This window comes from Copadichromis virginalis, linkage group LG2 (genome assembly GCF_057382275.1).
Source record: "Copadichromis virginalis isolate Kocher_CV1m ecotype Utaka linkage group LG2, C_Virginalis_male_GT1.1, whole genome shotgun sequence".
NCBI classification, from domain to species: Eukaryota; Metazoa; Chordata; class Actinopteri; order Cichliformes; family Cichlidae; genus Copadichromis; species Copadichromis virginalis.
The window spans coordinates 3,730,377-3,752,516 of NC_140619.1; the positions used below are offsets into that span (position 1 = coordinate 3,730,377).

The following is a 22,140-nucleotide window of genomic DNA, read 5'->3' on the forward strand; positions in this document are numbered from 1 at the left end:
TGTGCAGATTTCTGTATTTCTATTACAGCGGACACAAAGGAAAACAGAAAGGGTAAAGGAATGCATTTAAAACACACTAAGAGTCTGGGCATGCCAATATAACATATCAGTCCAAAGTGAAGATGGATTTTGTTCTTCCAAATTGAATTCTTGTGAGTTACTAAAGGTATGACAAATCATCATTCATATTTTATGTACAGTCATCACAAATAAATACATCAGGTTTAAACATACAATAATACATTAGCTGCCACATAGTGTATTAGCTGATGGCCCAGTGAGATGAAATACAAGCTTTGCTCAAGCATCACTTTTTCCACACTCAAAAGCTCTGACATCAGAGTAAATACACATTGTCTCTGTTGCTCTCGTGTTCCTTCTCTCTGCTTTGCGAGTGTTTCTCTTGGTAAAAGTTGGTGCAGCATAAGTCAATGAGTCCTCATGTCTCTGAGAAATAAAAATAAAAAATCCATCAACTTGTATGCACATCCATAGACTAACAAGAAAAATTGCTCATAGCTATGCGCTGATTGCTGTTCATTTCTAAATTTCTTACTTGCTGGATTTGTTGTTCTGCACCAGCTGTTTCTGTATTTGTTTGTAGAGAAGCAGCAGCTGGATTAAAACAATTTGAACAAAAGAAAATAACTGTAAATAGTGACCAGAAGCAAATGTTTCACTGTATTTTACTTTACTGAAATAACTGTTCTTACCTGAGGTTTTGTGTTTTTCTTTGATGGTATAAATGAGGAAGGCTATGACAAACAGGCTTATGCTGAGAGCAACACATAGCAGAAAGACAACGGTGTTGGTCAAATCCCAATGACGGACAACTGGAACTATATTGAAAAAAGTTCTTATTTAATGGGAAGTAAGAGTGAAATGTAAAACTAATATTGATGTGTAATAATAATAATGTATTAATATGGACTAAAATATGAACAATAATTTATAGAAAAATACTTACCTTCGATATCGAGTTTTGTTCCATTTCCAAACAGTATCTCTCCACATGTGGCCACAGCACAGTAATAAGTTCCTGTATCAGAGGAGCTGACGTTCCTGGTGAAGCTGTAGACACATTTCTGTTGGGAGGCAGCCTCAGGACTCCGCTCACAATAATTACCATTGTTTCCATGACTATAAATTAAACTTGGATGAGATTCATCTGGTTTGGCTCTGTACCAGTACACACTGTGATCTTCTGTACATGTTCTGTTCTCAGAATTAGAGAGGACTGAACACTGCAGAGTCACTGGGTCTCCTGGATGGACTGGATTAGACAAAGAGTCTTGAGTGACACCAGTGATGCCTGGGTCAGGTCCTATGAAATAAAAATAAATATGTTTCATTATATTCAGTTAAATCAAAAATATATTAAATTATTGCATATTGGGCAAATAAAGTTGTTGCAACTAAACATAAAAACTACAAATAATTTTGCTGTCGCTGGCGCATTAGTGTTGCTGTTTCTGTTTCACTTACCTTTGACTCGAAGAAAAGTTCCTTTCAAAAATGTCATGGTTAGCTGACTTTCTTTGATGCAGTAATAAACAGCTGTATCGTTTAACTGTGCTCCGTTGATATGTAGAACAAAGGTTCCAGGCTCTTGTTTTGTAGTAATATTATGGATCTTTCCAATAGTCGGAACATCATGAGATATTGTTGATCCTAGAACTTCAGGAAAGCTCTGAGAAGCAAGTCTGATCCAAAATAAGTTTGTTGAATGCCAAAGACGATCCCGGAAACAATTCAGAGTCACATTTTGCCCAACAGCAACATTTTTGGTGTCAAAGATCTGATGATCTGAGCATCCTGAAAATTAAAAGCAGAATCATGGTTACCAACAGTCATATAGTCATATAGTCATATAATCTTTTAGATTAATACACCACAGTGATTCAGTGATTAAGAATTCTGTACTTACGCCCAATATTGATCAGGAGCAGTATATAAAAAATTGTCAGCATTTTGTTTTTTTCCTCTTGACACAGCAGACGTTTGAAGCTGCATTATGAAAGGATTTGTCTACATTTAACCGTATCAAATGGGAGGGAACAATTTTTAGAGCAATCTTATTGGCTTCTCACTCTGGTGCTGTTTCACTGCACTACCACAATGGAAATATGCCATACCCAAATACATGAAACAACACCAGCAACACACTCATGGTATTTTATGTTTGACTGTCATATTGGTTTTCTTACAGTGGGCTGTTTACAGTAGACAACACATGGTTTGTTGACAACAGTTTTCTCAAACGGAAATCAAAATAGGAAAATGTGAAGGCTGTGCGTGATGTTAGTTATTGTTCCAGATACAGGGTTATCCTATTTTATTAGTTTCACACTTAGGTCATGCAGAAATAACTGTCATGTATATGCAAAGTAAAATATTAATCGAGATACAGTAATTGTGAATCTTTATTTGCTTCATCTGCACACACACACACACACACACACACATATCGTTATCCAATTTACCTTTCATACCTACACATAAACTTGAACGCAATTCTCGTAAAGCGCTTTGATTATTGGAAATTTTAAGTATTCCATTCTGTTCTTTTCATTGACAAATATTTATATGGCGGTCACTGTTTTACCATAATCACCTCTATCAAAGAGAAGAAAACAGTGGATTACTGAGACTGTGCACTATTAAACTTATTTTGATTGAGTACTCACAATGAATTTTGGTTCTCCCTACATTCAAGAAATACTTTTTTACATTTCAAAGTGAATAAGAATGAACGTGAATAATGCAAGTACATGCCAGTTTTATGTGTTTAATAATAAAATCAGTTTAAATTTGAGTTTTTTCCATACCTGTTTTTAAATTCTAGTTTAGTAAAGTGAGACTAAAGTGGCTGAACAAGGGACACTTAAATATATGGGTGTGCACACAGACAAATACTGACAAAGAATGCAAAGATAATGAGCTTGATTGTGAAAAGCTGTCAAATTTAAAAACATATTCCACAGGATAAGAGACAAAGTATAAATGCTACATTCTAAAAGAGGGGTTCTTAAACTTTTTTACCTCTGGGCCCAACTTTTCTACTACAAGGTGGCCCGGGGCCCAGTCAGATATTAACACTGTATTGAATAAGTTGATGTTGCTTTTGGTTTGATTTATATTTAATAACTAAATCAAATCAATTATGATGACATGATGCAATGTAATAGACATTTATTTTTTTATGTGTATGTGAACTTGCACATAAAACAAAATGCCAAACAGGTTAACAATTTCTGGAACAAATCAAACTGCAAGTAGAAACTGAAAGGCTCAAATCAGGGTTGATAACACAAGAGTAATTAATAATTCAATTTTATTACAGCAAAAGAGACAAAAAAGGGTAAAAATAAAAATTGGATCAATAATGTGATAATAATCTGGTTAAATGAATGAATAAATAAACTTACAAATTAAAAAAACATGCAAATGAAAATATAGCTTTATAATCTGTGAGTGAATTTAAAAGTTGCTTCAGCGGTAAACCTTTTTTCACTGGCAAACCAGAAGTTACTCTTTGTATTTGAGACAAATGAACAACAACAGTCACAGCAGTCATGTTTTTTGGCAAGCTGCAACTCCCCTTTTATGTTCACCTCTTAATAAGACACTTGAGCCTGCCTCTGAGACACGATCTAATCCAGTCTGGGTGGAATGGGGGAAAGGCTCATTCTCAGAGTAGCTGCTCTGAGTCTGTTTCGGGCTTTGGTCTTGGCTGTGGTCACAATGGAAGATCCTGATTCACACAGATATGTAGTTTTGAATTGGAGGAGGAGTTTCACAGCTCTCAATGTCAGACATGGGTACTCCTTTGAGACATCAATCCAGAAGGACTCCAGGTCCAGTTTGCCCCACTGCAACTTTAAAGTGCTGTCGGTGGAAACTTCCAGAAGCTGGGATTCCAGATGTGAGGGTAAAGCAACATAATTTTCAGTGGGATCCACGAAAAAATGGGTCGTAAATCCACGTGTCCTTCTCTGGGATCCTCAGGGATTCATCAATGCAGTGGAAACATTCCTGAGCTGTGGCTCGTGTTGGTAGCTCTCCACTAAACAGCATGTCTTCATGCATACTGCTGTCCAGCAATAATGAACAAAAACCAGCAGCAATGCACCATTTGTGACATAAGTGGACTCGTCTAGTTGCAAACAGCAAACTGGACTTCTTTTTATTCTTTCCAGAGGATGATGCTGTATGTCTAAGGCCATCATAAGATGGCTCACACTGTTGTTTGAGGCTGGGATGGTCAGTAGCTTATTTGCAGCGCCCTCTATGGTCATCTCATGACTTTTGGTTTGCTTTGTATTTAATAACTAAATCAAATCTATTTCAGCTAACTGCTAAATGTTATTATCATTTTTATTTGTCAAATAAAAATGATAACATGATGCAATGTGATAGACATTTATTATGTGAATGTGAACTTGCACATAAAACAAAATGCCAAACAGGTTAACAATTCATGGAACAAAATCAATTCCTCCGGTATCATTGGATTGCATTAGTCCACAGTCCACACATTGGGATCTGCGCTCCGCCTTGTTTCCTCCATTCAGAAACCTTTACTTCAGGAAGTCAGGGTTGTACTTGTGCAAAAAGTTTGCCTTTTGGGAGGGGCCCTTGTCACTTTCATCTTCATTTTTGCATTTTAAGAACTTCTGCATATATTTTGCTAACTGCAGACGTCGGGGAGAGTGTTTTCTTCTGCTTGCTTATTGAGACTGATTAAACAAATCCCACCTAGTGGTGGGAAGCTGTATTGTATCTGAGATTTTCATGGATAACAGTAGTCCCTGGTGTCTTCAATTTTTTTTTTTTTTTTTTTTGCCTGTCCCGTTTGGCTCTTTTGCCATCAGAGTTGTTGTCTAAAGGCAAAGAAAGATGCCCAACCAAATTGAACATCCCAGCCTTGCCGTAATGGTCCATTTGATTCACCTTTTATTGTTTATTTTATTTTCATTTGCTGAATACAGGACAGACTTGACTGGGGGAAAGAAGGGGAGAAAGAAAGAAAAAAAAAACAGCTGAGAAGAGGGACGGGGGGAAGTGCAAAAAAACCCAAAAAAAACAAAAACAAAAACCAACAGAATAAGCAGAGAGAAAGAAGAAGAAAAAAAATGCATCTATCGATCACCTGGATCACCTGTTGAGAAAGAAAAAAAGAAAACAAGCAGAAGAGAACAAGAGTAATAGAATAAACAACATCACAATGATCTATGGGAATATGACAGTAAATACCAAATACTAAACATTACCGTGCAGCACGCAAGATCGACAGCACACAGTGCGCTTCGAAGTAGGAGCCAAAAAGGGTGTAGTTTGTGGGTGTGATCACCCGTGTGTACACCTGTGAGCATGGACGTGCTTGTTTTTTTTAAAGGTTCCTTCATGTAATGATCTGCTAGAGGGTGTGGGGGGGCCACAGCCCCGTCCTCCAGGGCATGAAGCAGGTATGGAGGAGATCAAAACTCCAGACATCCAGAGGCCCCCAGAACACAAGAGACCAAGGAAGACCAACAGAGGGGCAGCCGCGCCACTGTCCCAGAAAGAGCTGAGGAGAGTCCCAGATGAGGGCTCACTCAGCAGCCGCGGAGCAGAAGCCAGGGGGAGTTGCAGTGACGCGCCCGTGAGCTCCGCCGGCAGCCAGCTGTGCCTGAGTGACCGAGCCCCAGGCTGAGAGGCCAAGGGCACCCCACCCCCGAAGTGGCCCGAGCGAGCCCCAGGACCCAACAAGACGCCACCAAGAGTGAGCTGGTGTGTACCCGGACGCCCATCCCCAGACACAAAGAACCACCAATGCACCGATGTCTGCGGGCGTCTGCCACTGGCAGGGGAAGTGGTGGGAGAGATAGGCCTCCAAACCTTAGAGGGCCTGAGATGTCCCCAGAGAGGTGGCGTCTGATAACCAACCTGACATATAGACACAGACATACAGGCACACACAGATACAAACATCCATTCCCACCCTCATGCTCTCATATGCACTTACTCCACACTCACCCAACGTGGAGACAGACACAAAGAGACGCTGTACACACAATCACACTCCCCAAGCGTACTCTATACCCCAGGTCTAGGTACCCTTGCCCCTGGAGGGGGAAACTGCACCCAGATCCAGGTAGTGTTACCCTTTTCGCTGGGGTGGAGAAAAGCAGACTGCCCCGACTCGGCAGCAGCAGGGAGGCCCCACATTCCAGACCCCAACTGGATGGCCAACTCCTCCTCCCAGCCCACCCGCTCCAGCAGGCTGCACAGCCCGGGACAGCCCACCCGACCCCACCACAGAGAAAACTGCACCCACCGCGTCATCCACTCATGTTCCAGACTACACAAGACAATAGACGCCCAGGCTGAGATCTTCCTGGTGTCTTCAATTAACTTATGATGTCCCGCGGGCCTCGCAGCCCACAGGTGTAAAACTAAAAATTGTTTGCGGCCCTCAAGGTCCGGCTCTTAAGAATCACTGTTCTAGACAGGCTGCCAATCTATTGTTGGGCTAACATATCAATACAGATAACCTTTCATGTTCACATTCAGACCTATGACCAACTTGGAACCATCACTTAGTCTAAACCCATGCAGGTCTTTGGACTGTGGGAGGAAGCCAAGTACCTTGCATTCTCCTTGATTCGATGCAAGGAGAACATTCAAGTTCTAGACACAAAAAAGTTCCCATTCTAGATTCAAACCAGGAATTTCTTACTATGAGCAATGGTGCTAACCACCACTGGTGAAACATTAAGTTCAAAGTAAATAAGAGGTGACTGATCTTTCGTGAAATTGTTCTCAAAGACACACTATGTGCTGGAAGGGTAGATTAAAAACAACTTATTTTGTGATGGACCTAGCTGACTCAAAATGAAATTATTTTATCATGCAGTACTTATCCCAAAACCTAAGTTACAAAAACCTGGATTATGCTTTAGTGATTTAACATATTTGAAAATATGCAACAGTGCTGATAATGGAAAAACTGTGTAGTTTCATTCTTTTCTTTTTCATTTGAATATTTTACTTAAAATGGAATTAATGAAATTTACTTTAACCGATTCCATCAAGTTTGTACTTGATGAAAGCTGTTAATGGTTCATGCTCTTATTTAGAAAATCTGAGTAAATGGTTAACTGATTCAGATACAGCAAGCTATTTGTGAGTAAGCATGCTACTAGTTTTTATGAATCCTCACTTCATACTGTAACTCATAGTTCATTTATGCAGTTTGTAGTTAATTCAGGATTTAGTGTGACCACATTTATGACTTACAAAGTCTTTAAAAATGAAACAGAAAGGTCAGCACTAACAGTCAGCTGTTGTCACAACAGAAAAAGAAACAGACAAAGCACAAAGTGACACAGAAAGATTCAGTATTATGCAAACACATTCACCTGGAGTGCACCAAAAATATTCTGCACTTTGTTGTTCACCCCACTGTAAATAAGCGCAGTGCTGGCATTCAAAGGTCCTGCGTTTGGGTCCTGTATCAGGATTCCTGACACTGAGTTTGTAAAGGGTTTAAGACAGAAAGAGACAGACTGAGCAGTTGCAGTCACTGAGGACTTTAACTTAAATATAGTGAAACGTCTTCATTTAAAATATAACAAGAATAACGTTATCACAAAACAATAGTGAGTATTTCACAGAGGTTCACAAACCAGTGTAAAGATCACAAACGATAATGTCTGGAAATGCCTGTGGGATGTTTAAGAGTTTAGCATTTCTTTAGTCCGTCCTGCAGTTCAACTTTCCTCTGATTTGTTGTCAGTTGATTGAAGTCAGTTAGCTAGCTTTAGTCAGACAAGTCAATCAAGTCAGGCTCAGTTTCAAAGTGTACCTGAATTAAACAAATCAGATAAGTTGTTTTGTGCTGTGCTTTTAAAAAGGTGAACTCCCCTGAAAAAAGAAAGAAAATTGTGTGTGATTTTAAAGGGAATATTTAGATAAGTAATGGTCCAATAATAACAAAATACATAAAATGACTCTTGTTATTTTAATGTGGTACTACCAAAGTTAAAACAGAATTACGTGATTTATTTTCTTTTGATGTTGCATGTATTTAATTAAATCCATTTTCAGAGCACTTGTGTTGCACAATAAAAGACCAGCATCACACTAGCATTAGTTTGCAACAGGAAAACCGTGGACATTGTATTTATTAATATAAAGTTACTTCTCATATATACAAATTTTTTACAGTGTGGTGGAAATCAGAGAAACCAAGCATACTTCAGTTATCATTTCAATGTTTTATTAAAACTTCTGCATAATCCTCCTGAACAGACATAAAATCTATTTATGCAGGCTGATGGAAAAAAAACTGTAATCACAAAGTAAACAGGTTCAAACATGCGCCACATAGTTATTTTTTAAACACCTGACATAAATAGTTAAAGATACAAAGAGCTCACAAAACAAAATAGCATTTTAGAATTTTCTGGGCAGATTTCTGTATTTCTATCACAGCGGCCACAAAGCAAAACAAGAAAGAGTGAAGAAAACGGGACATGAGTTTAAAAAACACCAAATACGAAGATGTGTTGTCTTGTTGTTGTTCCAAACCAAATTTCTTGTCTGAAGACGTACTGGTCTTACTTTCACATATTCATCATTTAAATGTTTTTCTTTTGCACTTTTAATATCCAGACAGATGCGGAGTCTGAGCATGACAATATTAAATATCAATCCAAAGTGAAGATGGGTTTTATTTTTCTAATTGAATTCTCTTGTTATTGAAGGTAAGTCAATATTCATATTTCTGCTTGCTTTTAGTCATTCATTCATCGTTAACATTTTATTTCAATCTGCCACCATATTATACTAGAACACTAGAACACACAAACTTAACATGTGTGATTTTAAGGAGAATATTTAGAATGTCTTATTATATGGAGGAATGGTTCAATCATAACATAAAACATGGACATGAAAATTGTGATTTTAATGTTGTACTGTTAAAGTTCAAACAGACATTTGGGCTTGATTTTCATTTTATGTTGGATGGATTTAATTGATTCAATTTTTAGAGCTCGCTTGTCTCCAGTGTTAAATTAACACTGGAGAGTGTCTATATGGGTCCACACCTCTGAGTGTTAAATACAACACTGTTGAGTGTTAAATTAACACTTTTGACAGTGTTATATGTTTAAAAGTAACCTAGTCAGTTTTGAAGATTAACAATGGTTAACACTGAGCAGTGCTGATTTTCTAACACTGGAAAATAACTCAAAATGTTAGAAATATTCCAGTGTTAGAAAATCAGCACTGCTCAGTGTTAGCCATTGTTAATCTTCAAAACTGACTAGGTTACTTTTAAACATATAACACTGTCAAAGTGTTAATTTAACACTGGAGATTTTGCTGTGTAGCACAATAACAGACTGAAAATCACACTAGACTAGTTTGCGACGACACTGGATTTATTAATGTAAAAGTACACCTCATATATACAAATTATTTACAATCTGTGGTGGAAATCTGAGAAGGCAAGCATACTTCAGATATCATATGAGTGTTTTATTAAAGCTTCTACATAATCCTCATGAATAAACATAAAAAATAATTCATGCAAGCTGACGGAGTAAAAGGCAATCACAAAGCAAACAGGTTCAAACAGGTGCCACATAGTTATAACACCTGTTTCTGTGCAGATTTCTGTATTTCTATTACAGTTGTCACAAAGCAAAAGAGAAAGAGTGAAGAAAACGGGACATTAAAGTAAACAAATAGAACGATGTGTTGTCTTGTAGTTGTTCCAAACCAAATTTCATGTCTGGTGACATGCTGAACTTAATTTCACATATTCATCATTTAAATGTTTTTATTTTCCATTTCCAATATCCAGACTCAGAGAGCAGAGGCTGGGTATTCCAATATTAAATATCCATCCAAAGTGAAGCTATATTTTATTTTTCTAATTGAATTCAATAATCCAATTCAATATTCTTATTTAATATACAGTTGTCACAAATACATACATAACACATTAGTTGCCACATAGTGTATTAGCTGATGGCCCAGTGAGATGAAATACAAGCTTTGCTCAAGCATCACTTTTTCCACACTCAAAAGCTCTGACATCAGAGTAAACACAAATTGCCTCTGTTGCTCTTTCATCCCTTCTCTCTGCTTTGCGAGTGTTTGTCTTGGTAAAAGTTGGTGCCGCATAAGCCAATGAGTCCTCGTGTCTCTGAGAAAAAAATAAAAATAATTATCAACTTGTATGCACATCTGTAGACTATCACTAAAAGTTAAAGTATTTTTTTCTGTCAGGCTGTTTATTGCAAAATGTCTTACTTGCTGAATTTGCTGTTCTTCACTAGTTGTTTCTGTATTTGTTTTTACAGAAAAAGGAGCTGAAAAAAAAACCATTTAAAAAACAGTAAATAACTGTATAGTGATCAGAAACAAATGTTTCACTGTATTTTGCTTTACAAATGAGTAGCAGCTAATAGGACGTTACTGAATATAATTTGAGAAATCAAAACTGAAGTAACTCTTCTTACCCGAGGTTTTGTGTTTTTCTTTGATGGTATAAATGAGGAAGGCTATAACAACCAGGCTTATGCTGAGAGCAACACATAGCAGAAAGACAATGGTGTTGGTCTTCTGCAAATCCCAATGTTGGACAACTGAAAGTATGTTGAAAAAAGCTCTTATTTAATGTGAAGTAATAGTGAAATGCAATACTATTTATAATTTATACATATAAATTCATTTTAATTAGTATTTGTTGACATTCACTTAATTGTTCTATAGTCAATATTGACTAAAATATGAACAATAATTTATAGAAAAATACTTACCTTCGATATCGAGTTTTGTTCCATTTCCAAACAGTATCTCTCCACATGTGGCCACAGCACAGTAATAAGTTCCTGTATCAGACGAGCTGACGTTCCTGGAGAAGCTGTAGACACATTTCTGTTGGGAGGCAGCCTCAGGACTCCGCTCACAGTCATAACTATTGTTTCCTTGAATATAAATTAAACTTGGATGAGACTCATCCGGTTTGGCTCTGTACCAGTACACACTGTGATCTTCTGTACATCTTCTGTTCTCAGAATTAGAGACGACTGAACACTGCAGAGTTACTGGGTCTCCTGGATGGACTGGATTAGACAAAGAGTCTTGAGTGACACCAGTGATGCCTGGGTCGGGTCCTATGAAATAAAAATAAAATAAATATGTTTCATTAAATACTGTTGAATTTAAAACAATTCAAATACATTAAAATAGAGCATATTTAGGAACTGTGAGTTGTGCAACAAAAGTACAAGAACTGCAAATAATTTTGCTGTCGCTGGCGCATTAGTGTTGCTGTTTCTGTTTCACTTACCTTTGACTCGAAGAAAAGTTCCTTTCAAAAATGTCATGGTTAGCTGACTTTCTTTGATGCAGTAATAAACAGCTGTATCGTTTAACTGTGCTCTGTTGATATGTAGAACAAAAGTTCCAGGCTCTTGTTTTGTTGTAATGTGATGAATGTTTTCAATAGTCGGAGAATCATGAGATATTGTTGATCCTAAAACTTCAGGAAAGCTCTGAGAAACAAGTCTGATCCAGAATAAGTTTGTTAAAAGCCAACGATGATCCCGGGAACAATTCAGAGTCACATTTTGCCCAACAGCAACATTTTTGGTGTCAAAGATCTGATGATCTGAGAATCCTGAAAATTAATACCAAACAGAATCATGCTCATCAAAAGTGATACAGTCATATAAACATTCATATTAATATAAACGGTGACAGTACAGTGAGTACGATTTCTATACTTACGCCCAATATTGATCAGGAGCAGTATATAAAAAAATGTCAGCATTTTGTTTTTTTCCTCTTGACACGGCAGACGTTTGAAGCTGCATTATGAAAGGATTTGTCTACATTTAACCGTATTGCATGGGAGGGGACAACTTTTAGAGCAATCTTATTGGCTTCTCATTGTCGTGCTGTTTCACTGCACTACCACAATGGAAATATGCCATTTACAAAGCTTAAACACATGAAACAACACCAGCAACACACTCATGGTATTTTATGTTTGACTCTCATATTGGTTTTCTTACAGTGAGCTGTTTACAGTAGACAACACATGGTTTGTTGACAACAATTTCCTCATACGGAAATCAAAACAAGAAAATGTGAAGACTTTGTGTGATGTTAGTTAATGTTCCAGATTCCGTGTTACCCTATGTTATTATTATTTATTAGTTTCACACTTAGGACATCTACATAAAAAGTGCTGTAGTGCATCCGTTGTTATTGGGACTGTGAGGTGAGCAAGCTTTTTCTCATTCTCATTTCCATTTATATTCATATTTATAGTCATATATTAACCCAAACCACATCTTAGCCCAACCCTTAAAGTGCGTTTTGGTGCTAATGAATGCAAACCCCAAAACTGAGTGAAAAACTAACTAATCAGTGAGTGGAAACAAAGAGTAAAAAGTGCCAAATTTAAACTGCAGTCGACTAGTTGACAAACCTCCCGCTCCACTCCTTAATCTCCTAAAGTCCTTTGCTGAACTTTCTTTGCCTGAGTTTAATAGAGATATTGTTGAGAACATTTTACCCTCATTCAGAAATAACTGTCGTCTATTTGCAAAGTAAAATATTAGTAGACATACAGTAATTGTGAAACTTCATCAGCTGATAATTGTCTTACCTTCATAATACATTTTGAACTCATCATGAAATAAGACAAATTTAGGTTAGATTCATGGTTCTGTGTTAAGGAGATATATATATATATCTATATATATATATCTATATATCTATATGTATATATCTATATATATATATATCTATATCTATCTATCTATCTATCTATCTATCTATCTATCTATCTATATATATATATATATATATATATATATAGATATATATATATAGATATATACATATAGATATATATATAGATATATAGAGATATATATATAGATATATAGATATATCATCATGCAATTTACCTTTAATACATACACATAAAATTGCACCCAGTTCTCAGGAAACGCTCTGATTATTGGAAATTAGTAACATGTCCTTTTCACTGGAAAATATGTATATGGCAGTCACTGTTTTACTATAATCATGTCTATCAAAGTGAAGAAAACTGTGGATAACTGTGACTGTACATAATTAAACTTCTTTTCATGGAGTACTCAAAATGAATTTTGGTTCTCCTCACATTGAAAAAATACCTTTTTAAATTAAATTAAATTAAGTGAATAACAATGAATGTGAAGATCATAATGCAAGTACATGTCAGTTTTGTGTGTGTAATGATAAAATCAATTTGAGTTTGACATTTTGACTTGACTTGTTTTTAAAATGCTACAGTGATAAAGTTAGACTGAAGTGGTTGAACAAGGGACTTAAATATGTGGATGTGCACACAGACAAACACTACTGAGAAGTAATGCAAATGTAATGAGTTTGATTGTGGTGAAGTTGTCAAATTTGAAAACTTATTCCATACGATAAGAGACAAGGTACAAACACTACATTCTAAGACAGGAGTTCAAGTTATTGCTAACATATAAATAGAGATAACCATTCACGCTCACACTCACACCTACGACCAATTTGGAACCATCACTTAGTCTAAACCCGTGCATGTCTTTGGGCTGTGGGAGGAAGCCAAGTACCTGGAGAGAACCCACGCAGATGCAAGGAGAACATTCAAGTTCTACACAGAAAAAGTCCCCAGGCTAGATTCAAACCAGGGCCTTCTTACTGTGAGCAATAGTGCTAGCCAGCACTGGTGAAACATTCAATAGCTAAAACCTTGTCAAATAAAAAAGATGATAACATGATGCAATGTGGTAAACATTTATTTATTATGTGTATAAAACAAAATGCCAAACAGGTTAACAATTCATGGAACAAAATCAGTTCCTCCACTATGATTGGATAGCATCCACAGTCCACACATTGGGCTCTCCGCTCCACCACTCAGAAACTTTCATCTTCATTTTTCCATTTTAAGTACTTCTGCATATATTTTGCTAACTGCAAACAGCGGGGAGAGTGTTTTCTTCTGCTTGCTTATTGAGGCTGATTAAACAAATTCCACCAAGTGGTGGGAAGCTGTATTGTAACTGAGATTTTCATGGATAACAGTAAAATGGTAAATGGTAAATGGCCTGTATTTATATAGCGCTTTACTAGTCCCTAAGGACCCCAAAGCGCTTTACATATCCAGTCATCCACCCATTCACACACTGGTGATGGCAAGCTACATTGTAGCCACAGCCACCCTGGGGCGCACTGACAGTAGTCCCTGGTGTCTTCAATTAATAACTTATGATGTCCTGGGGCCCACAGGTCGAAAACTAAAAAGAATTTGCAGCTCTTAACCCTTTAAAGCCGGTTGGAGCGGGCACACTCCGTTTTGTGTAACTATTTTTAAATCCAGGTAGAACTGGAACCACGTAAGCTAGCACAGTATTTTTCTTTTGCATATGAAACTGGAGGAGATGTACTTACATCTTATGCCATCAGCTTGTCCTAGATCAGTTTCCTTCCACATATAGCTTTGCAAAAATGGCATAAAAATCGCTTGCAGCAACAAAAACATAATATTCCAGAAAAAGGCTTTGCCGATCCGATCAGCTGTTCATAACACTTCCTACGTTGAAATTTTCAATTTTTTTGTAGTTTATTGCACTTTTTTGCAATTTATGTAATTACTATGCATGTAATGCATACATATTATTAAGATTTGGGTTATAATGGTTGTACTGATGTATAGCAACTTGAAATGCTCCCAAAAATGGCTCTACAGCATGTAAAATATAATATAAGCCTTGGCTATATTAGACCTACCATGTTCTATGGTAGGTCTTAAAGGGTTAAGAATCACTGTTCTAGACAGATTGCCAATGTATTGCCTGGCTAACATATCAATACAGATTACCATTCATGTTCACATTCAGACCTATGACCAATTTGGAACCATCAGTTAGTCTAAACCCGTGCATGTCTTTGGGCTGTGGGAGGAAGCCAAGTACCTGGAGACAACCCGTGCAGATGCAAGGAGAACATTCAAGTTCTAGACACAAAAAAATCCCCAGGCTAGATTCAAACCAGGGCCTTCTTACTATGAGCAATGGTGCTAACCACCACTGGTGAAACATTAAGTTCAAAATAAGAGGTGACTGATCTTTCGTGAAATTATTCTCAAAGACACACAATGTGCTGGAAGATTGAAAACAACTTATTTTGTGATTTACCTAGCTGACTCAAAATGGGACTATTTTATTATCCAGTGCAATGTACAGTGCAAATCCCAAAACCTAAGTTACAAAACCTGGATTATGTTTTAGTGATTTAACGTATTTGAAAATATGCAGCAGTCTAATAAAGGAAAAAACTGTGTAGTTTCATTCTTTTCTTTTTCATTTGAGTATTTTACTTAAGATGGAATCAGTGAAATTTACTTTAACCGATTCCATCAAGTTTGCACTTTATGAAAGCTGTTAATGGTCCATGCTCTTATTTAGAAAATCTATGTAAATGATTAATTCATTTGTGTACACATGTACACATATACAGCAAGCTATTTGTGAGTAAGCATGTTACTAGAGGTTTTGTGAATCCTCACTTCATACTGTAACTCATAGTTCATTTATGCAGTTTGTAGTTAATTCAGGATTTAGTGTGACCTCATTTATGACTTACAAAGTCTTTAAAAATGAAACAGAAAGGTCAGCACTAACAGTCAGCTGTTGTCACAATAGAAAAAGAAACAGACAAAGCACAAAGTGACACAGAAAGATTCTGGGTTATACAAAGATAATTTGCCTAATACAGAGAAGATGTTTGACCAGAGTCTAAATATGTAATAGGGTTTAAGACAGAGGAAGACAGACTGAGCAGCTGGTGTCACAGATGACTTTAATTTAAATATACTGAAACATCTTCATTTAAAGTAGAACACGAATAACGTAATCACAAAACAATAGCGAGTGTTTCACAGAGCTTCACAAACAAGTGTAAAGATCACAAACAGTATGTATATTTAACTGATGAAAGCTTTGCTCCCTTGTCACAAGGGATCACTCAATAATGAATGGGAATGCCTGTAGGAGTAAGAGTTTGCACTTTTTTTAGCTCCCTCCTGCGGTTCAACTCTGGTTAGTTGTCAGCTTATTGAAGTCAGTTAGCTAGCTTTAGTCAGACAAATCAGAAAATCAAGTCAGGCTCAGTTCCAAAGCGCACCTGAATTAAATAAGATAAGTTGTTTTGTGCTGTTTTTAAACAGGTGAACTCAGCTGAATAAAGAAAGAAAAATGTGTGTGTGATTTTAAAGGGAATATTTATATTGCCTTAGTATACAGAGTAATGGTTCAATCGTAAGAGAATAGATGAAAATGACTCATTTAAATGTTGTACTATCAAAGTTAAAACAGAATTTTGTGTTTTACTTACATTTTATGTTGGATGTATTTAATTAAATCCATTTTCAGAGCTCTTGTGTTGCACATTAACAGACTAGCATCACACTAGCATTACTTTGCAACAGGAAAGCTGTGGGCGTTATATGTATTTATTAATGTAAAGTTACTTCTCATATATACAAATTAATTACAATCTGTGGTGGAAATCTGAGAAACCAAGCTTCAGATATCATTTGAGTGTTTTAATAAAGCTTCTGCAAGATCCTACAGAGCATACATAAAAAGCATTTCATGCTGGGTGACAGAGAAAAACTTGAATCACAAACCAAACAGGTCCAAACAGGTGCAACATAGTTGTTTTCTGAGCACCTGACATAAACAGCTGAAAGATACAAAGTGCTCACACAACAAAATGGTACATTAGAACTTTCTGTGCAGTGTTTTGTATCTCTGTTACAGTTGTCACAAAGCAAAACAAAAAAAGTGAAAAAAATGGGACATGAATTAAAAAATACAAAGATTTGATGTGTTGTAGTTGTTCCAAAGCACATTTTGTGTTTGATGACTTACTGGACTTATTTTCACATATTCATCATTTGATTGTTTTTCTCTTCTGCTTTTAATATCCAGACTCAGTGAATGAAATCTGGGCATGGCAATATTAAATATCAGTCCAAAGTGAAGATGAAAGGGAGATGAAATACAAGCTTTGCTTAAGCTTCACTTTTTCCACACTCAAAAGCTCTGACATCAGAGTAAATACACATTGTCTCTTTTGCTCTCGTGTTCCTTCTCTCTGCTTTGCGAGTGTTTCTCTTGATAAAGGTTGGTGCAGCATAAGTCAATGAGTCCTCGTGTCTCTGAGAAATGCATCAAAATGTATCAACTGAAATGCACATCTGTAGACTATCATTAAAAACTGCTGGTTTTATTTTTCTATCAGGCTTTTAATTGCAAAATTTCTTACTTTATGAATTTGATGTTCTGTCCTAGTTGATTCTGTATTTGTTTGTAGAGAAACAGCAGCTGGATTAAAACAATGTGAAAAAGTGATCAGAAGCAAATGTTTCACTGTATTTTACTTTACAAATCAGTTGTAAATGAGTATGACCTAACCAAATACTATTCAAGAAATCGATATAGAAGTAACTCTTCTTACCCGAGGTTTTGTGTTTTTCTTTGATGGTATAAATGAGGAAGGCTATGACAATCAGGCTTATGCTGAGAGCAACACATAGCAGAATGAGAACTGTGTTGGTCAAATCCCAATGACGGACAACTGGAACTATATTGGAAAAAGCTCTTATTAAAGGTGAAATAATGAAATAATAAAATAATGAAACTGAAATGTAATAATATTTATAATCTATATACATAGATTCATCAATTATTATGTGCCAATGTACTTCATCTAAATCCATTGTAGTCAAAACTAAATAAAATATAAACATTTATATATTTTTATTTTTTATTTTAATACGAAAACACTTACCTTCGATATTCAGTTTTGTTCCATTTCCAAACAGTATCTCTCCACATGTGGCCACAGCACAGTAATAAGTTCCTGTATCAGACGAGCTGACGTTCCTGGAGAAGCTGTAGACACATTTCTGTTGGGAGGCAGCCTCAGGACTCCGCTCACAGTCATAACTATTGTTTCCTTGACTGTACATTAAACTTGGATGAGACTCATCTGGTTTGGCTCTGTACCAGTACACACTGTGATCTTCTGTACATCTTCTGTTCTCAGAATTAGAGAGGACTGAACACTGCAGAGTTACTGGGTCTCCTGGATGGACTGGATTAGACAAAGAGTCTTGAGTGACACCAGTGATGCCTGGGTCAGGTCCTATGAAATAAAAATAAATATTTTTCATTATATTCAGTTAAATAAAAATTTCAATTATATTGAAATAGTGTGTCTTCAGGAATTACGCAAATAAACACATAAAAACGGTAAATAATTTTGCTGTGGTTGACGCATTAGTGTTGCTGTTTCTGTTTCACTTACCTTTGACTTGAAGAAAAGTTCCTTTCAAAAATGTCATCTTGCGCTGTCTTACTTTGATGCAGTAATAAACAGCTGTATCGCTTAACTGTGCTCCGTTGATATGCAGAACAAAAGTTCCAGGCTCTTGTTTTGTTGTAATGTGATGAATGTTTTCAATAATCGGAGAATCATAAGACATTGTTGATCCTACAATTTCAGGAAAGCTCTGAGAAACAAGTCTGATCCAGAATAAGTTTGTTGAATGCCAAAGACGATCCCGGAAACAATTCAGAGTCACATTTTCCTCAACAGCAACATTTTTGGTGTCAAAGATCTGATGATCTGAGCATCCTGAAAATTAAAAGCAGAATCATGGTTACCAACAGTGATATATTCATATAATCTTTTAGATTAATACACCACAGTGATTCAGTGATTAAGAATTCTGTACTTACGCCCAGTTTTGATCAGGAGCAGTATATAAAAAATTGTCAGCATTTTGTTTTTTTCCTCTTGACACAGCAGACGTTTGAAGCTGCATTATGAAAGGATTTGTCTACATTTAACCGTATCAAATGGGAGGGAACAATTTTTAGAGCAATCTTATTGGCTTCTCACTGTAGTGTTGTTTCACTGCACTACCACAATGGAAATATGCCATACCCAAAGCTTAAACACATGAAACAACACCAGCAACACATTTATGTTAATTTATGTTTGACTCTCATTTTGGTTTTCTTACAGTGGGCTGTTTACTGTAGACACATACTATGTTTACAACAGTTTCCTCAGGAAATCAAAACAGGAAAGTGTATTATGGCCTTGGTGGTGATGTTAGTTAATGTTTCACATTAAGTGTTATAGTAATTTATTTTTACTCATTAGCATATTAGTTTTCATGTAGCTGACACTTAGGTGATGTGTATCAGCTTTAGTCAGGAGTTAGAGAATCAAGTCAGGAAGAAGTTAAGGTATTTTGTGCTCTGCTTTCACACAGCTGAATTCGGCTAAATAAGGAAAGAACAGGGCGTGGTCTGCTTATCTGCACAGTAAAAACTCAGATCACTTCAGGGTATGGAGGAGATCAGGTTCAGGGGTGGCTTGCTATCTCTTTCGCTCAGAAGAATCCCAAAGCAAATGGCATTTTCATGGTTCTTAATTTTATATAAAACAGAGATGTTACTGCATCAAATAAATAAATTCAATAGCCACTACTAAATATAACATATGTGTGGATTTCGTGCTCCGATTTTATGATAAAAGTTGCGTTTATATTCATAATGGCCACTGAATCTTGGCATTTCTTGATTTAATGCAGTAACATCTCTGCTTTATACAGCCTGTGGTTTTCATTTTTGCTTTGGTTCTCCATTATGAAGGAGATAGGAACAACATGGTCACCAACCTGATCACCTCCTTACTCTGAGGAGCTGCACACAGTTTGCATTGTGCTGGTGAAGGAGACCATCCATGACTTTGTTCATTTCATCTGAGTTACTTGTACGAAAGAAATTCAAATGCTCAAATATTGCAAAGACATTTTGCTTTACAGTTTAACATGATGGATACTATGTAGTGTTTACACTCTATCGCTTTATGCTCTGGCTGTTTGTTGTTTTGTTTGTTTTTGTTTGTTGTTGTTTTTTTGTTGTGAAAACAGCTGAGACTTGTTTGCGTCTTGAGGTCCTGTTCACCTCTCAGTGTCATTTATAAATGCTTTATTAGACATAGACTTAAAATGAGTTGAATGAGGTCACACAACTAATTCACTTGTTTGGGGGAAATTGTAAAGGCAACAGAAGGGAAGAGAAGCACCAGGAAGAAGATCTCTTATGGTTAATATGGCTCACATGGCCACATGGGAACAATACATAAATCAGTTGAGTTTGAGGTGATAGTTGTGCAAAATAAGCTTCAGCATTCATTTGGTCTCTCTTACATTCTGTTAATAAGTGGGTTATGTTTTTATAACCAGGGGATTCCCCAAATCCAAAGGGATATGGGAGCAGTGAATACAACAAACTTCAACAACTCAGAGCCACTGCCGTAGATGACTAGGTGAACAGACTCTGTGTGAGTGTTGAAGCTGAGTGTAAAAGTGGGGTGGTCAGAGGCTTGGAGCATAGTGGGGATTCCAAGCTGTTGAAATCGGTTTTCATCAAGAAGATTTTGCTCACCACAAGAGTCAGTGAGCACTTGCAAAGGGAGTCCTGGTTCAGACAAATGGTACTAGCGAGCAGAATAATAACTGATCCCTAGAACCACCTACCAGTAGTCCACTCTTACTGGGAGAAATACTTCTTTTTTTGGTGCCCCCAGATAGGTGGAAACAAAATTACTGGGTTGGCTGCAAGAACGGAAAATTCTAGCCTCAATTCTTCTCTGCGTAGCCTTCCTTTCAAGCCATGACGCTACTATGCCCTTGGGAATGATAGAACTTGAATTTTCTCTCTTGCAAGATTGGCTCACTGTGAGAGTGCTACATGCCCCCCAACCCCCCTGGCCCTTGATGCCAAACACATAATTGATTTATTGGATTTGCTAAAAAACAAACAAACACCCCCCCACCACCACAAGAAAAAAAAAAACAGAAAAGACACACTAAGACCTGGGTGTTAGCCCAACTGCCACAATTGCTTCTCTGTATTAAATTTCACACTGTGAAAACTCAAATAGATCTAACATAAAATAGAAGACCGGAGGAGGATTTTAATTATTCTGGTAATATTCCATGAGCTAATAGTAGGGATGGGTACCGGTATCAGGTGCCATGATGGCACCGGTTCTGACATAAACGGTAGTAACCAGACTGAAAAGCAGCGCACATTTCGGTGCTTTATTTCGGTGCTTTTTTTTCCTGAGATGTCATACACTTTGAATTCTAGCCAATCATTTTACGTTTCCGAGGATAGGCGGGCCCAGGTACGTACGTTCTTTTAGAGCAGAGCTACAGATTAAAAATGCCCAAGGCGAAGCGGTCAAAAGTCTGGCTGTACTTCACAGCAAAAGATGGAAACTCAGCAGCAACAAGTGCTTTAAGCTGATACTGTGATACTGTCAAAGGAAGTAACACCTCAAATCTGATGAAACACCTGGCGACGTATAGCGTTTTTTTAAAAGCCGAAAAAAGCTCCGTATTTGATAGCTTGCTGCGAGACCTCACACCGTGCACATCTACTGCAGGTGTGGTGCCTGTTATCGGACCCGGAGTTAGCAACTATGATAAATCAAAGGAATTTATATTTAAACAGGTGTAATTTGATACCATATGGTCTTGATACAATGATACCCAAACGCTACAATGACAGTCTTACCGCTTTTGCATTTCATTAAATACTTATTAATGAAATTTGAACTCCTGTTATGGAGGTTAGACATGCTTTGTACCCGTCTATAACCATTGTTCTTACACTATACCTGGCTAAAGTAAAGTAACTACACACTTCAGGTCTGAACTTTGACACCAGGGCACCTGCTCCCCCTCACTATTCAGCCCTTCACCTCTTCTGTTCAGGCTTGAAAAATGTTTGATTCGGTTGTTCTGCTCTGGATTTCATTCTTTAATTGCTTTGATTAGTTTTCCACACTTGGGACTCTCTGTGCAGTTCAGCTAGTTGTCTCGCTGCAGAGCAAGCAACCTAACCAGTGTGCCATGCACCACAAATGTCAAATTAATAATAACTAATCATTAAATTCAAAGTAGTCTATAAACACATAGTAAGTGAAAAAGATGAAAGT

At 36.9% G+C, this 22,140-nt stretch overlaps 3 protein-coding genes across 3 annotated transcripts; all 3 read right to left on the reverse strand.

Moving 5' to 3' along the window:
• Positions 1-300: 300 nt before the first annotated feature.
• Positions 301-1,982, reverse strand: LOC146716813 (uncharacterized). The gene is made up of 6 exons (XM_085434798.1): positions 1,928-1,982; positions 1,486-1,815; positions 968-1,324; positions 714-839; positions 557-615; positions 301-447 (listed from the first exon to the last, which is right to left on the reverse strand). The coding sequence occupies exons 1-6, from the start codon at positions 1,968-1,970 to the stop codon at positions 301-303; spliced, it is 1,062 nt and encodes a 353-aa protein (XP_085290924.1). The 5' UTR covers positions 1,971-1,982.
• Positions 1,983-10,054: 8,072 nt separating this feature from the next.
• On the reverse strand, positions 10,055-11,833 carry LOC146716814 (uncharacterized). Its single transcript, XM_085434811.1, has 6 exons — positions 11,791-11,833; positions 11,351-11,680; positions 10,818-11,174; positions 10,518-10,643; positions 10,309-10,340; positions 10,055-10,201 (listed from the first exon to the last, which is right to left on the reverse strand). The coding sequence occupies exons 1-6, from the start codon at positions 11,831-11,833 to the stop codon at positions 10,055-10,057; spliced, it is 1,035 nt and encodes a 344-aa protein (XP_085290937.1).
• A 5,292-nt stretch (positions 11,834-17,125) lies between these two features.
• On the reverse strand, positions 17,126-18,900 carry LOC146716815 (uncharacterized). Its single transcript, XM_085434822.1, has 6 exons — positions 18,858-18,900; positions 18,424-18,753; positions 17,905-18,261; positions 17,572-17,691; positions 17,380-17,438; positions 17,126-17,272 (listed from the first exon to the last, which is right to left on the reverse strand). Exons 1-6 carry the CDS (start codon positions 18,898-18,900, stop codon positions 17,126-17,128), a joined length of 1,056 nt encoding a protein of 351 aa, XP_085290948.1.
• Positions 18,901-22,140: the final 3,240 nt, after the last annotated feature.